The sequence below is a fragment of the Mauremys reevesii genome, linkage group 4 (assembly GCF_016161935.1).
Source record: "Mauremys reevesii isolate NIE-2019 linkage group 4, ASM1616193v1, whole genome shotgun sequence".
Classification (NCBI taxonomy): Eukaryota; Metazoa; Chordata; order Testudines; family Geoemydidae; genus Mauremys; species Mauremys reevesii.
The window spans coordinates 112,635,355-112,651,592 of record NC_052626.1 but is presented as its reverse complement, the minus strand read 5'-3'; the positions used below and the strand labels follow the sequence as shown (position 1 = coordinate 112,651,592).

The 16,238-nt window shown below is 45.4% G+C and overlaps 1 protein-coding gene across 6 annotated transcripts in view; it reads left to right on the top strand.

Moving 5' to 3' along the window:
- Positions 1 to 16,238, top strand: part of LOC120404491 — a 183,976-nt gene that overhangs the window by 146,679 nt on the left and 21,059 nt on the right. For all 6 annotated transcript variants that reach the window (XM_039537179.1, XM_039537175.1, XM_039537173.1 and 3 more), the window contains 3 exons: positions 11,039 to 11,148; positions 12,399 to 12,447; positions 15,225 to 15,345. In XM_039537179.1, the coding sequence (XP_039393113.1) occupies positions 11,039 to 11,148; positions 12,399 to 12,447; positions 15,225 to 15,345 (280 nt within the window). The remainder of the gene's footprint in view (positions 1 to 11,038; positions 11,149 to 12,398; positions 12,448 to 15,224; positions 15,346 to 16,238) is intronic.

Sequence of the window (16,238 nt, the reverse complement as noted above, 5' to 3'; positions counted from 1 at the left end):
GTGTTCTGCCTCTCTTTATCACCACTGATCTGGGAGACAGTCAGGTTTCTGTCCCATGAGCCTTTCTTCCTCTATATTCACAGCTGCTACAAGTAAGAGTACAGACGGAAAATAAAAAGAGGATCGACTCTTTTTATCCATTTGTACCCTCCACCGCACTGTGTCAATGGGACCCTAAATCCAGAAGCTTTCTGGCATATTGGTTGCTTCAAACCGTACTACTGAGACTCTTCCAACAGAAGTTTTAGATGTTGCTGTAGCTGATTGAAACTGGTCACTAAAGATAGTGGTCAGCATTTTCAAAAGTGACCAAAAGTTTTTGGGTGTGTTGGGTTTTTTGGAGGGGGACATGGGGTGTTGAACTTGAGACAGCTTAGAGAGGAGGTGCTCAGCATTTTCTGGTTACTTTTTTTAAAGTGTTCCAAGTCCCCCAAAACGGACACAACCAAAATCTCTCTTCACCACAGTTTTTGCTGTTATATTTTCATTGCACAGCTGAGTTTGATGGATGAATTTTAAAACCAACATGGAAAAGGATTTTAGCAGCATGACCCAATTAAAGTCCAGGGGAAATCACATAGCTGAGAATTCATTTAAGGATTTGTGTATTTAAGAGTTCTGGATTACAAAACATCGCTCCTCCCGCACTCGCTCATTTCACTGACATTTGGTTTTGCTAGCAGCATCATAACAGCTCAGGTTGAAATGACTGTCTATTTTCCAAGCCTCGGCCCTTTTATATAGAAACATCCTATTGAAATAGTCTATTAAAAATTATTCAATTTACAGGATTTCCTTTATAAATAGGAGAAAGGTCATTTCCGTTGCCTCCCATTAAATCTCTTTACAAAGCTAGATCTTTTGAGGATTTTTTGGCATGCAGTAAACAATGTCTGTGTGTGTTAAACAAGAAATTGAACAAGAAGGCTTATTGAGTTTGATTGTAATAAAAATATTTTAACAAGAAACGTATTGGCTACTTTCCAGCATCCTTTTCTGCGTACGGTTCATGGGATCACTAGATCAATAATTGTTCTTGCTTTCTAACCACCCCCACCCACCCTCATACCACTTCCATGATTGTCCCACTATCCATCATTGGTCACCCATTAGTGGTTTCCACTCTTTCCTGCTCTGTTGTCTGCCATCAGCCTAAATGTGCCTGAGTTTCAGACATCAGGCTAGTAGCATTTCGGCAGAGCATGCGGAACTGTTGGCAAAGTGAGATTGAACTGGATTGCTTGGTCTTTTGCTCCCCAAGCCCAACAGAGGATAGAAGCAGCATGCAGGGCAGTGGGGGAGTACCTCCCATTGCTGTTTGGAGCTTCCTCTGGCCAGCTGAGTGATACTAGCAGGCACAGGAGGGAGCTGCATGCCAGATAAAAGGTATTCACAACACAGGGGTCTTTTGAACTTTCTTTGTATTATTTTTGGCAATAAGAACAATACTGTAAAGCAAACTCAGCATAGCCCAGTGGTTACACTTCAGAGACAGAGGGTAAGAGAGTCAAGTGTCTCATCCAATAGACCCAAGTATGTCTAATAACTCTGCCTATTACAGTTAGTCAAGCATAGATATTAATCACAAAATCTTGCTGGTATATATAATCTTGTAAGACATACAAGAACATGGAACCAAGATCATCCTAATGAGCAGGGTTAGTGAGGTTTCTCTGGCATTTTTTCTCTCCAACCATCATTGGCGAGGGTACAGAAGAGCCCCAGCAGGCTATGCTGCACAGTAAGTAAAACAATATGAATAAATGAAAGTCACAAGTAGTTTAACGATAAACTCCTGAGGGGTCTGCAATAAACAGGAACCACACAGTGTTAAGAGGCTTTGCATGACACAAATCCCTGAAAGCAGCTCTTCTTAATCTTCCTCGGCCTCGGTGCCACCTGAGGGCAGCAATTAGGTCTCATTTTAATTTCATCCAGAAGAGGTTTAGAGTCCAGTTCTCAGAAACCATGGATTTTAGTGTAGGGAACAAAATAACTGCCTTGACTCTTTCCTCTATAATGCTTGCTCTAAGGGGGTCCCAAAGTCTCTCTCTCTCTCCTCCTTGCCTCTTCCAGGGAGTTTAAATCAGGAGGAAAAAATATTTTGTGTTGTATTTTCATAAGTGCTCAGCATTGACCGCTCGTTGCTCCTACTGAGGCCAATGTGGAGTCCTGGGTGTGGAGCAAGTCCGATACTGTCTTTATTTCCTTTACACAGAGCTGTTCGTGCTGTTTTCAGGATTCTCCCTGTCCCTAACATCAGGCAGGGCCCTCGTAGTGTCCTCGTTCTTCCTACATTTACCCATAGGGGTCTATACATAACGAGGATCTCCTTGCATATCCAGCTGGAGGAGTTTCTGGATACACAGCTAGGACATACAAGGAGCTGAGCTCTTGTTGAGAGGTGTTGGTATCCTCACGTCAGTGGGGGCTGGGAGTTCCCAGCACCTCTCAGCGGGCATTCAGCATCCTGCAGGATTAAACCAACACTCCTCTATGGAGCTCAGAATGTCAGTCGTTTTTTAGCTGGGATCCCCAACAACGGCAGGTTTTATGGCTTCACCTGGTTCCTAAGGGTATGTCTACACTACGAAATTAGGTCGCTTTTATAGAAGTCGATCTTTAGAAATCAATTTTATACAGTTGATTGTGTACATCCCCACTAAGCGCATTAAGTTGGTGGAGTGCGTCCTCAATACCATGGCTAGCATCGACTCACGGACCCAGAGTTGCCACAGTCTCCGCTGCCCATTGGAATTCTGGGTTAAGCTTCCAATGCCTGATGGGGTAAAAACATTGTTGTGGGTGGTTTTGGGTACATGTCATCAGTCTCCCCTCCCTCCCTCTGTGAAAGCAACAGCAGACAATCATTTTGTGCCTTTTTTCCTGGGTTACCTGTGCAGACAGCATAGCACGGCAAGCATGGAGCCCGCTCAGCTCACCACTGCTGTTGTGAGCATTGTAAACACCTCGTGCATTATCCTGCAGTATATGCAGAACCTGGCTAAGAGACGCCAGCACGAGGAAAACTGTGAGGAGGACATGGACACAGACAATCCTGAAAGTACGGGCTGTGGCAATTGGGACATCATGGTGGCAGTGGGGCTGGTTGATACAGTAGAACGCTGATTCTGGGCCCGGCAAACAAGCACAGACTAGTGGGACCGCATAGTGTTACAGGTATGGGATGATTCACAGTTGCTGCAAAACTTTTGCATGCGTAAAGCCACTTTCCTTGAACTTTGTGAGTTGCTTTCCCACACCCTGAAGTGGAGGAATACCAAGATGAGAGCTGCCCCGACAGTTGAAAAGCGAGTGGCGATAACTCTGTGGAAGCTTGCAATGCCAGACAGCTACTGGTCAGTTGGGAATCAATTTGGAGTGGGCAAATCTACTGTGGGGACTGCTGTGATCCAAGTAGCCAGTGCAATCACTGATCTGATCTGTTATCAAGGGTAGTGACTCTGGGAAATGTGCAGGTCATACTGGATGGCTTTGCTGCAATGGTGTTCCCTAACTCTGGTGCGGCAATAAACAGAACATATCCCTATCTTGGCATCAGACCACCTTGCCAGCCAGTACATAAACCTCAAGGAGTACTTCTAAATGGTGCTGCAAGCACTGACGGATGACAAGGGATGTTTCACTGACATCAACGTGGGATGGCCAGGAAAGATGCATGACGCTAGCATCTTTAGGAACTCCGGTCTGTTCGAGCAGCTGCAAGAAGGGACTTACTTCCTAGACCAGAAAATTACCATTGGGGATGTTGAAATGCCAATAGTTATCCTTGGGGACCCAGCCTACCCCTTACTCCCATGGCTCATGAAGCCATACACAGGCACGCTGGAGAGTAGTAAGGAGCAGTTCAACTATAGGCTGAGCAAGTGCAGAATTGTGGTAGAATGCGTCTTTGGACGTTTAAAAGCTCGCTGGCGCTGTTTGCTGACTAGGTTAGACCTCGGTGCAACCAACATTCTCATTGTTATTGCTGCTTGCTGTGTGCTCCATAATATCTGTGAGAGTAAGGGGGAAACGTTTATGGCGGGGTGGGAGGTTGAGGCAAATCACCTGGCATCCGATTTTGAGCAGCCAGACACCAGGGCGATTAAAAGAGCACAGCTAGGCACGCTGCACATCAGAGAAGCTTTGAAAACCAGTTTCATGACTAGCCAGGCTAGCGTGACAGTTGGTTGTGTTTCTCCTTGATGCAAACCTGCCCCCTTTGTTGATTTTAATTCCCTGTAAGCCAACCACCCTCCCCCCTTTGATCACAGCTAGCAAAGGAAATAAAGTGACTATTGTTTTGAAACCATGCATTCTTTCTTTATTAATTAAAAAAAAAAGTGAGATAACTGGCAAGGTAGCCCGGGTGGGGTGTGGGAGGAGGGAAGGACAAGGCCACATTGTTTTTTGTTGCCACACTACAAATCAAAACTGTTTGAATGACAGCCTTTTGTTGCTTGGGCCATCCTTTGGAGTGGAGTGGCTGGGTGCCCGGACCCTTCCCCTTTCCCCCCTTCCGCATTCTTGGATGTCTGGGTGAGGAGGATATGGAACTTGGGGAGGAGGACAGGCAGTTATACAGTGTACGCAGGGGTGTGTCTCTGTGCTCTTGTTGGCTTTCCTGCAGCTTCAACAGACGCCTCATCATGTCCATTTGCTCCCCCATTGGCCTGAGCATTGCCTCCTGCCTCTGCTCATCGCTCTCACTTAATGCTTTCCTGGCCTCTGCCACTGAAAGGGCACAGCTTAATGCATGGAGGCAATCAGTGCGGGAGGGCTGCATGAGCTCGGAAAACATGTCATTTGCGAGTGCTTTTTCCTCAGGAACTGAGATGATAGGGGGACCATAGAAACATTTGCACCTGTGGGGGGATAAAAAGGGACAGTAAAATTTTAAGATGATACATTTCTGAGAACAAAAGTGAGACTCTTTCACAGTGAAACAAGAAATTCACAGCAGACAGCACATGTGCTTTAGGTACAAGGTCACATTTTGCCTTTTATATTGAGCGCCTGCCAGTATGGTGACACATCACACACGGCTGAGCAACAGAATTCGGTTTCCAGGTAGCCATGGTAAGCCAATGGATACATGGGGTTGGCTTCTTACGTCTTCATAACATGGGAATGGTTTCAAACTGCAGCACCCTGTTTTCCCATAGCAAGCAATGCCGGTTGGTTTTCACATTTAAAATGAGGGGCTGTGGTTTTTGGGTGGATGTGCAGAACACACCTCCCTTCACCCCACTGCGTGGCTATTCTCTGGGATGATCCCTTCACCTCTCCCTACACTGCATGGCTATTCTCCGGTATGATCCCTTTTAGCCAAGTGCAAACAGCCCAGCATGAATGGGGTCCTTTTAATGTTCCCTTACAAAAATTCCCCTATTTCAACCAGGTGACCATGAATATCATCACTCTCCTGAGGCTAACACAGAAAGATACAGACTGAATGTTGCTTGAATGCGACCAAAACCAGGACCATTTGCTGCCATGCTTTGTGCTGCAATGATTCCAGACTACTTGCTACTGGCTTGGCATGGTAAAGTGTCCTACCGTGGAGGACGAAATAAGACAACCCTCCCCAGAAACCTTCTGCAAAGGCTTTCAGAGTACCTCCAGGAGAGCTTCATGGAGATGTCCCTGAAGGATTCCCGCTCCATCCCCAGACACATTAACCGACTTTTCCAGTAGTTGTACTGGCCGTGAATGCATCCCAATTCTTCAGGGAAAATCAAACATTAAAAACTATTGCTTTTAAACCGTGTACTGTAGTTACAAATGTGCACTCACCAGAGGTGCCTTCTCCGGCTTCAGGGTCGGGGATCCCACCTTGGGAGGGTATTGGCTCCAGGGTGATGAAAAGGTCCTGGCTGCTGGAGAGAACAGATTCACCGCTTGCCTGCTGTGCATTCTCCTTCTCCTCCTCCTCCCTGTTCAGTGAGACTCCCCCCTTGCAGGTGTCCACAGACAGTGGTGGGGTAGTGGTAGCTTCCCTCCCCCCCTCGAATGCCATGCAGCTGATCATAGAAGCAGCGTGTATGAGGCTCTGACTCGGAGCGACCATTTGCCTCCTTTGTCTTTTGGTAGGCTTGCCTGAGCTCCTTAACTTTCACGTGGCACTGCTGTGTCCCCCTGTTGTAGTCTCTGTCCATCATGCCCCGTGCGATTTTGGCATATACATTAGCATTTCTTCTTTTTGACTGGAGTTCTGCCTGCACAGATTCTTCTCCCCATACAGCAATCAAATCCAGTGTCTCCCGTTGGGTCCATGCTGGAGCTCGTTTACGATTCTGGGGGGATTGCATGGTCACCTGTGCTGCTGAGCTCGCCACGCTGACCAAACAGGAAATGTTCCCGGGGCTTTTCCTGTGTACCTGGCTAGTGCATTGGAGTTCAAAGTGCTGTCCAGAGCGGTCACATTGGAGCACTCTGGGATAGCTCCCGGAGGCCAATACCATCGAATTGTGTGTGTGCACTACCCCAAATTTGACCCAGCAAGGTTGATTTTACCACTACTTCCCTTGCTGGGGAGGAGTACAGAAGTCGATTTTAAGAGCCCTTTAGGTCGACGGGATGGGGTTGGTTGTGTAGACGCATTCATTTTAAAATCAACCTAACGTGGCTAAATTCGACCTAACCCCATAGTATAAACCAGAGCTGTCTCACTAACCTCCTTTTAGCCAAGATGTTATCTTTCAAGATACTCTTTCTTGGTAAGTTTTGATACCTCACTGTCCTTGTTCACGATGGCCCCCAGATGGTCGAGGTAATAGCCCTGATTTTTGTCAAGATAGCATTGAGTCGCCTTTAGATATGCCTTCCCTATCTTCCTCCATGCAGATTAACACTTGTTGGTTATTGTTGAGGACATCAATATCTCTTGCCAATTTTCCATGGTCCTGCGATGCCACTACAGCACTTCCCAAAGTGGCACCAGGACTATCTGCTGTGATTGTGAGGCACAGGGCTGAATGCCATCTGTAATGATGGCCTTAGATTTGGGTGTAGTGCTTTTGAAGCTACTGCACCGACCTGGATGTTTATATTACAAATTTCTTTGTGTTAGCCGCTAGTGAGGGAGTTTGAGCATCGGAGGAATATGACTCATAGGTGGAACTTGATCTCTCATACATGGGTGGTGGGTGGAGCCTCCCTTTGGGGAGGCCAGCCCCCAGATCTACCCCTTCTGCCTGGCCCCCAAGGCCCCCCATCCAATCCCTGCGGCTGAAATAATGAGCCTCGTTTCCACCCGGAGGAGCCCTGAGTGTCATCCCTCCCCCACCCCCGGCCAGAGAAGCCCCAGGCTGGCTGAAGCTTCGGATGTCGAGGCCCCCCACCTGTCCGGAGGAGCCCCGGCCAAGCCCCTCCCTACTTTCCCAGAAGAGCCCCAGCCCAGCTGCGCTGTCCCTTTCTCTCCCCCGGCCCCAAGACGCCTTGGAAAAGCCACAGTGTGACAGTGTCTATTCCCAAAGAAGAACCTGAGCTTTTGATATGCCCCATGCAGGTTCCGGGGTGGCTGAGGAGGCAGTATATGCTACTCCGCTTCCTGGGTTATATAGCACAAACTGCCTCCTTGGTCACCCCCGGAACCAGCATGGGACATAATAAAGCAAAAATGTCCCCTGCCAAACTTGCAACCAGGTGTCTGGAGGCAGTGGCAGTACCTGCCTCCCATGCATCTTTTGCCATCACATTTCTATCCCCCAACAGGGTGGCTTTAAAGCTGCAAGAGGGGAGGAAAAGTGGGAGTTTGCCAGAGGAAAGAAGTGCAGATCTGTCAACTTTTGCCAGTTGTTTTAAAAGCTTTATGAAATGGGACTAGTCAAGTTGGATTTACAGTCGGTATTTCTAGCTAGTGGCATCTGTTCTTCTGTTTGCTTAAACATCCCCAGGGCTCAACAAGAGAGTGCAGCTGACCAGAACAATCCAGCTTCAGAAGTCCACAAATTACTTGAAAATGAAAACCTAGTCCCATTGCTTGTAGTCTGTACAGCTAATGAGGGGAGAGATAGCTCAGTGGTTTGAGCATTGGCCTGCTAAACCCAGGGTTGTGAGTTCAATCCTTGAGGGGGCCATTTAGGGATCCAGAGCAAAAATCTGTCTAGGGATTGTTCCTACTTTGAGCAGGGGGTTGGACTAGATGACCTCCTGAGGTCCCTTCTAACCCTGATATTCTATGATTCAACCTTCATGATTGAAACAATAGCTCAGGGCCTAATGCAAGGTATCTGCCATTCAAATCCCAAGATGTTGTGACTCTGTTCTTTTACATGCTAGTGGCTTTCTTCTTCTCGGCTTTAGGATTGCTTTGCATACTAAATACTGTACCATGGGCAGCTCTGTTCACTGAGCACAGGATGCTCCTTAGAACAAGTGCAGTCTCTGAGCAAGTGCATTCAGCTCATAATTATACATGAGTGGGTGTGAAAGGGGAGTTGTTTTAGCAGGTCAAGAATCATTGCTAAAGGTGGCTCTGGAGTCAGCTCTAGTTCCCTTTGTGTGGCCTCTTAAGGGACTCCCCAATCAGTGGAGATTGAAATGTTTTTTGTGCTAATAGGAAACATTGATTACATTGGCGTTACTTTGTTCCTTTAGTGAGTGAGCTACCTGCAGGAGGTTAATAAACTTGAATCAAAGTGCCCTAGTGTATGTAGTAAGGGTGCCTCGTGTAGCCTGCTTCCTTGTAACATGTAAGAAGCCATAGGGTGCAAGAAAGGATATCTGTAGTATTAATGCTAGAAAACTAAGCCACTACTAAGCGTCACATTTTACTGCTCCCTTCTCTACATTTTCCCTTAGCTTGTACAGGCAATAACTCTGTACGGGCCCTAGTTTCAGTGTCTCCTTCACAAACCCAGTTACAAGTTCAAAGTTAATGCTACTGCTACAAGCCCCAATATGTAAAGGTCACAATCGCCTCTGAGCATTTTCTGCGGAGGATGGAAAACCCACATGCTATTCAGCCAGTGCCCGAGTTGCTATTAGGCAGATCAGGGCTGCTAGTCAGTTATGAGTCTGAAGCCGGCTCTGGGTGTGATGGGCTCTTCTAGCCAAAACTTAAATTCATGTGGCAGCTTTAGGGGAAATGGCAACCTACGGATACAATAAATTGGATCCACAAACATCTTTAAAGCAGTGGCTCCCTACCATCCATCTGCATATCTATTACTGATACTCGAGGCTTCCCGCCTGTAGGTTAACGAGGAGCCTCGTGCTAGGCTCCAGTGTGGCATCATTGTTCAGTCGTGTGCACTCTAACCTGCACTTACACCTCAGGCTGCTCTAACACTCGGTGGCAGAACATTTCATTCACTAAATAGCCTCAGGGGCTTAAAGAACAAAAGGACAATTATGTGGTTGCCAGTGGTATCTAAGGGATATGAGTTCAGATGCCTATCTACAGCATGGTGATTCTTACTTGCATGCACACACTTAAACTGAGTGCCATCTTTGGGGCTGGTTAGTAATTCTTCTGTGGGGCATGTTTGTTAAGGACTGGAGGGTTTTTCACCTTGAGCAAGGATCCTGTATTAGGGTGAGATGAGCATATAGTAGTGGTTTCCTTCAAATACGATGGGCCCTGCGCATTAGCAGGCATCAATCCTTTTAGTCAATGCCACCATTGTTTTCAGTGAATGTGGCTTAGAGAATAAGCCAGCAAATCTCTTTGCAAAGGGGGACTCTTGCTATGTATTTAACTTTTATTCCTAACTGTACCAGTTTACTAGTCTTGGCCCCATCCCTAGTGGACAAGCCAGAACCCCTCTTCAAGGCTCAGTGTAATCTCTACTCAAAAAAAGCCCCAGGAAGGGTTAATAGGCTTAAGATGGTTTTGTTTCTCGAGGGAGGAGGAAAATTGTAATTAGCAATCAAATCATGGAGCTGCTTAGACCATAAAAATTTGCACCGCACTGCACCTAGGCTAAGAATACCTAGGGGGTCTCTGCTATTGGTCTATGAGCTATGTATTAATATGTATTTTTCTAAGCACGAACAGCCAACTTGGTGCTTTATAAGACAAAATATAACACGATCTCTGTCCTGAAGAGCTTCATAGGCAACCATTGATCCACTGGATCATGGTGTACGCATCAAAGATCGGAGTAGAAACAGTTCATTCTAAAAACCTACTGACGTGGTCCCTTGATAGAAATCTTTAATGTTCGGGAGCTCAGATTTGGCATTGGTGGTAGTGGTAGGGGATTTATTCTAGATTTCAGTGATGAGTGTGCCGCTTAATCTTTTCTCAGGGATAATTCAATAATAAAGAAACCTTTAAAGGAAAGTAGTGCACAAGCCTTGCTGCACTGCCTGTGCACATTAGGTCCCGGTGGTGGGATTTATTTAATAGAAATTCCTATGAACAACACTTCAGGATGTACCTGATTGTGTCCCTCTGCACAGATTAGCACATTTTCTATATGTTTCTGGTGTGCTCCTGAACAGAAATGACAACAGTGTCTGCATGTACCTGGCACATACGACGACACTGAGAGGGTTAAGTGGTTTCAGACTCATTGCTCTCAATGGCAAACTAACAGGCAGAAGATGTCTCTTGTCCATGTCTGATAGGTCCACATTCCTACTTCCACACTTTTTCCATAGTAATGGAATCAGAAATGGAGGGACCAGACCTTGTTAAAATCTCAGCTTCTTGATTTCACTTTGTCTGAAATGAATGAACCTGAAATGCTGCCTGTTACGAGTGCAGTATCATTGAGAAAGACATATGGAAATGTTCCTGAGGATGTTTTTCCCTTCTCCCAGCCTCATAAAAATGCTGGGGAGGAAGTGAGACTAGTAATCCATAGACAGGCTGCATTTTTGTGCTCTCTCTCCAAGTCTGCATGTGTTTCTCTCCTGTTGTTGCTTTATCGTTAAATCCCGAAGAGTTACAGGCTGGCTGGTGATGGTTCTGAGCTCCATCTCTGGAATGAAGAGGTCTCTTCTCTTGAAATGTTCTATTTCTAGAGGTGATATATGTGGCTGTTTAATGGCTTTCCTTTCTCTGTCCCTTACTTCCATCCAGAAAATGAAAGAACAAGCCAAGAGCTTCTCATCAGAAATCAAGCAGATAGACTTAGATGTAAATCGCACCTTTCGAAATCACATCATGTTCCGGGACCGATATGGAGTCAAGTGAGTATTGGATACATGGTTCCAAAGTGTCCATTATTGGGAATCTGTTTTATTCTCTGTCTGATCCCTTGACTGACCATCACAAATGTATCAGTTTGATAGCCCCAGGGCTGAAGTGCAGGCTTCCAAACAGGTGCCACACATTCAGCAGCATTGTCCCTCTGTCAGCACACCTCTGACTTGGCCGGACCATGTCTAGTGGTGAGAGGGCTGCTTGGTTTCCATGCCCAGTCAGTGCCTCTTCTTCTGTGACTGATAGTCCTTAGCTAGGAGGCTTCAGGCTGCAATGCAGAATCTAAAGAAACCAGGGAGTTAAAGTGGGGGGCAAATGGATACTTCGTCAGGGCTCCAGCAAGGACACAGAGCTCCCCTGCCTCCCAAAGGGGGAAAAAATAGCTGCATTCATGGAAGGAAAATATGAACCTTTGGTAGGTGCAGTTGCTGAAGTTGCTACACAGCAACTGATGCACTGGCGTTTTACATATCTGTCCGCTACTTATTAAGTTTAAGCTGGGTGAGTTACGTCACCCACCTTGTCTCGCTAATATCCTGGGACCGACCTGGCTACAATACTGAATAATCTCTACCCACCCACACCCCCCCCACACACACCCACACACAGAGTCTCCCTCTCCCGCCTGGTTGCACAGAACAATAGTTGCGCTGTTTCTGAGGCAGTTATGCAGGAACACCGACAACATTAAGAGGTGACATTTTCCACACATTTGAGTGAGGCTGGGAGTGAAGGGATTTTAGCTATAGAGCACCCACTAGTGTTGATGGGAGTCATATTGCTAGGTATCTACTAGTTGCACTGTATATTTATACCCTAGTTCTTCTTTAGCTAACACTGAAGGTGTGAGAGGAAATATCTCATAATAAACCAAGATGGTGGTAGTTTTCTGAGTTTTATAACCCAGCTGGACTGCTTAAAAAATGGATGGGAGGGTGCTGAAGACTATATATGTATTTGTGCATGTCTTCTTAATGGAGCTGTTGGTTTGATGGCATAGTTTAGCCCTGTTTCGTTGTTCTGGTGGTATTCCTCCATTGGGGAAAGAGAGGCAAGCCCTGTTGCCATAAGAGGTGTAATGTTTACCTGGTGTAATTCTCTGAGTTTTGCATTGTTTCAGCAGAGGAATTTGCAGAAGCTACGGTGAAATGCACCTTTGCTTTTTGTGAAATACTTGTTGAAGTGCAAGATTAGCTCCTCAGACTATCCAATCTTAACGTCCTCTCTTTCTACCTAGGCAGCAAGCATTGTTCCATGTCCTTTCGGCATACTCTGTTTACAACACGGTAAGTAGATCCAGCTAAAAGTGAGCACTCCAGAGTTGACTTCTTTCTTGACTTGCACAGTTCATCTTCCAAGTGTTTAATTGGAAGGCCTGATGATTGAATACAGAGCTCCAATGGTGCATCTTTGACAGTAAACATGGAGGAAAACCAAGTTAGTTATCTTCAGAAACCACATGTACAGTAGGTAGTGGGTTCTTTAAACAACTGTTTTACTCCCATGCATAATTCCAACTGCCTGTGATATCCTGAAGGATTGATTGTGATGGAGCTCAACACAGGAAGATAAAACTGCCCTTTACCATAATCCTTTTTTTCTTCCCCTGAATGATTATCCTGGGAGTCTGGCCTGCTGTCCAAAGAGAGCATCTATCTGTTTTTTCTCATGATTTCTATCCCTGTGTTTAGTGGTATCCTCATGGTTGAAGACTGTAACTTCTTACAGAGTGTTAATCATTTTCAGCTGATGGGTTTAGAGAACAGTATGTGTAAATGAACTACAGAAATGAACAGTCTCCATCTGCCAGTGGAGGACAGTTAACCCAGAAGATCTAGATTGGCATAGTGGACTTGTAGACAAAAAAACAATGTCATCCCCCCACCCCAAGCATACTTAGGGGACTGCTGAATTTCCCTTTGTATTTTTAGGACTAGCATGTTCAAGGAAATCCCAAATAGCATCTGAGGAATACACTGTTTATCATCCTATACAGTATTTCCTGAAATAGCTGTAACATTATTTGTGATTGAATTTTTGTAGTTCGGGTTCACATTTCCTTAGCTTGCACAGCATAAAAAATGAGATTCGTGGCATTGAACTAGTGGGTATATCTCCGTGTTACAGAACCGTCAGGCAATTTGGCATAAAGAGCACTCTCTGCTCATAAAGATACAGTAGAGTACAGTAGGGTTTTCATTTTCTGGGTGTCTTGGGATTAGCCCTGGGATAGCAAAGCAGAGTTTTGTAAACCAAGTATAAGCCTACTTATGTGGTGGGAATTTCTGTAGTGACAACATGGATTGTCCTTGGACACTAAAATGCATCAAATTCATCCCAACTAAACTTTCTTTCATCTCTAGGTCATTGGTGCCAATTCAGGCAGCTAGTGACTGGAAGATGTAACATTTGATGATGTGCAGAGGCCTATGTGAAATTAACTTAGCACTCTCTCAGTTCAGTTCCCAAAGGCAAGTGTCCATCTCTCTCCCACACATAATTGGCAACCTGGCTAGTTTTCTCAGCTAAGATACCGTGGAGCCTGATCTACCCTCTCACCTCTCAAGATGGACTTTCCAGGTCTAAGCTAGAGGAAGCATGGGGAAACTGCTGCTGCTTTACTTGCTGTGGAACCTGTGCTATGGATGAATAGGAGACTTCAGTCTCCATAGATGTTAAGCTGACACTAAGGACTTGGTGCAGAATCCACTGATATCAAGTGGTGTCCTAAATGATTGACTGTTTGATCTAATAGAGATCTGGTGTAGAAGTTCACAAGGAGCTATCTAGCAATTAAATGATAGACTTGAAGGAGAGATTTTTTTCAAAGGTCCAAGTAGCAGTTAGGCATCTAAGTCCTATTGAAAGTAACTGGGTGTTAGAGTCCTGGGCCTCTGAAAATCTTTCCCAGTCATTCTTAGACATAGTTGCTGCAATCATGAGTTTAACCACAGTATGGACAGAGCCAGAGATTGAATAGCAGCTGATGTTCAAGTCCATGGGACTGGCTTAGTTGAACAGTAGAAGCATAATGTAGTATCCTATAGGCGCTGTGAATCTGAGAATAAAGAGCCCTTGAACAGTGGGAAGGGAATGCCCAGGTGGGATTTTCAGAAGCACCTAAGTGACTGAGGAGCACAAGCCCCATTGAAAGTCAGTGGGATTTGTTCTCCTGCTTTTGAAAATCCTATCCCTAGAGCAGTGGCTTTCAACCTGTGGTCCTGGGGGTCCGCATATAGTGTTTAAAGGGGTCCACGAAAGGTGACTTGTGAAAATAAAGTTTCAGATGCCAGAAAAGGCATTCCGTTTGTCTGGTCAAACAAACATATGTGAATGCTCCCACCTGCAGGTCAAAACCCAGAAGTGTTCTCGTTACCATAGTAGCCCACAGTTTAGCGCCCTTTCTCATGCTGCATCAAATGCTGCGCCAAGCATGTGCAACATTTATAGTTGAATTCTGTTCACTTAGTTTTTAGTCTAAGGCTATGGCTACACTTGCAAATTTGCAGCGCTGCAGCAGGGTGTGAAAACACACCCTCTGCAGCGCTGCAAATTGGCCTAAAAGCGCGCCAGTGTAGTCAAAGCCCCAGCGCTGGGAGCGCGGCTCCCAGCGCTGTCCGTTATTCCCCACAGGGAGCTGGAGTACGGACAGCGCTGGGAGAGTTTTCTCCCAGCGCTGGGGCTTTGACTACACTTAGCGCTTCAAAGCGCTGCCGCGGGAGCGCTGCCGCGGCAGCGCTTTGAAGCGCTAATGTAGCCATAGCCTAAGACTTCTATGGCAGGGGTTTGCATACCACAGGTTGAATTTCCAAAGGGCCTTACCTCCATTTGAAAATGTGTAGGGTCTGCAAATGAAAAAAGATTGAACACTCTCTGGCAGTGGTTTATCTTTGGAGACACAGGTATCCTTACCTGTTGAAAGTACTGACGTCTAGATGTTTTTAAACAAAGCTGTGCACACGCCTAATGAAAACGGTGGCAGTCACATGTGTACCTGTGCACAGCCCAATATGTTTAAGAATGAGTGTCATGTAAACATGTATGTGCTGCTTGTCCCTTCCAGGAAGTGAGCTACTGCCAAGGGATGAGTCAGATTGCTGCCATCCTGCTGATGTATTTAAATGAAGAGGATGCCTTTTGGGCACTGGCACAACTACTGACCAATCAGAGACATGCAATGCATGGTAAGCCTTAGCAGCAAAGCAGAACTGTAACCATTCCTGTAGACTTCACATGGTGGTTGATTAGACTTCATGCTGCTGCTTCTTTGGTCAGCAAGAGGAAATCAGCAGTCAGATGTGTACTCCACCCACTTCCTGCTCTTGTCCCCTGATTGTCTGAAACATATTTAAAGGCTTTATTATGTATAAAATGACCGAAGCATGGAGCCAGATTTGGCCCTTGCATGCTGATGAGTTTATAATTGAAAAACTTCGGGTTTATCTGCACTGGACTTTCTTGATTCAAGGTAATTAACACGTTTGTAAAAGCTAGTGTGTTCCAGGATACAAACATTTCATGACAGTCAGTTAACTCTAGGTTTAAAAATGTCTAGTGTAGACTTACCATTAGGAACCATACATAGTGCGCTGCTTTAAACACACTATAGAATTCATTCCCTAATGCATTTGTCTAAACGGGTTCTGGGAAATGTAGTGTACTATTTTACACCAACCACAGTAAAGCTTCTTTCATTTTATTGTGATTTTTAAACTAAAGAAGTGGGTTTTTTTTAAAGTCTCTGTGCAGAGGGTTTTGGTTTTTTTGTTTTTAAAATAAGAAGGGTGGTTTGTGTAATTTAATAGCTACAGAAGATCATAGTGAGGTAGCATTGAAAGACGTTGCTCAAATGCTTCTTGTTTTTATTTATACTGTCATAAAACCATCACATATTTTGCTTTAAAAAAAAAAAAAGGCTCTTGCCATATAAGGAGAGGGCATGCACAGAAGACAGAACTACTGTCTGACTTTATTATAGTTTTCTTCTATGTCTGGGTTAAAATGTGTCTGCCACTAAATTATAGTGATTATAAGCTCGTGTTGTGCTCCCATTGTATAGCACCTGTTTACCACTGTT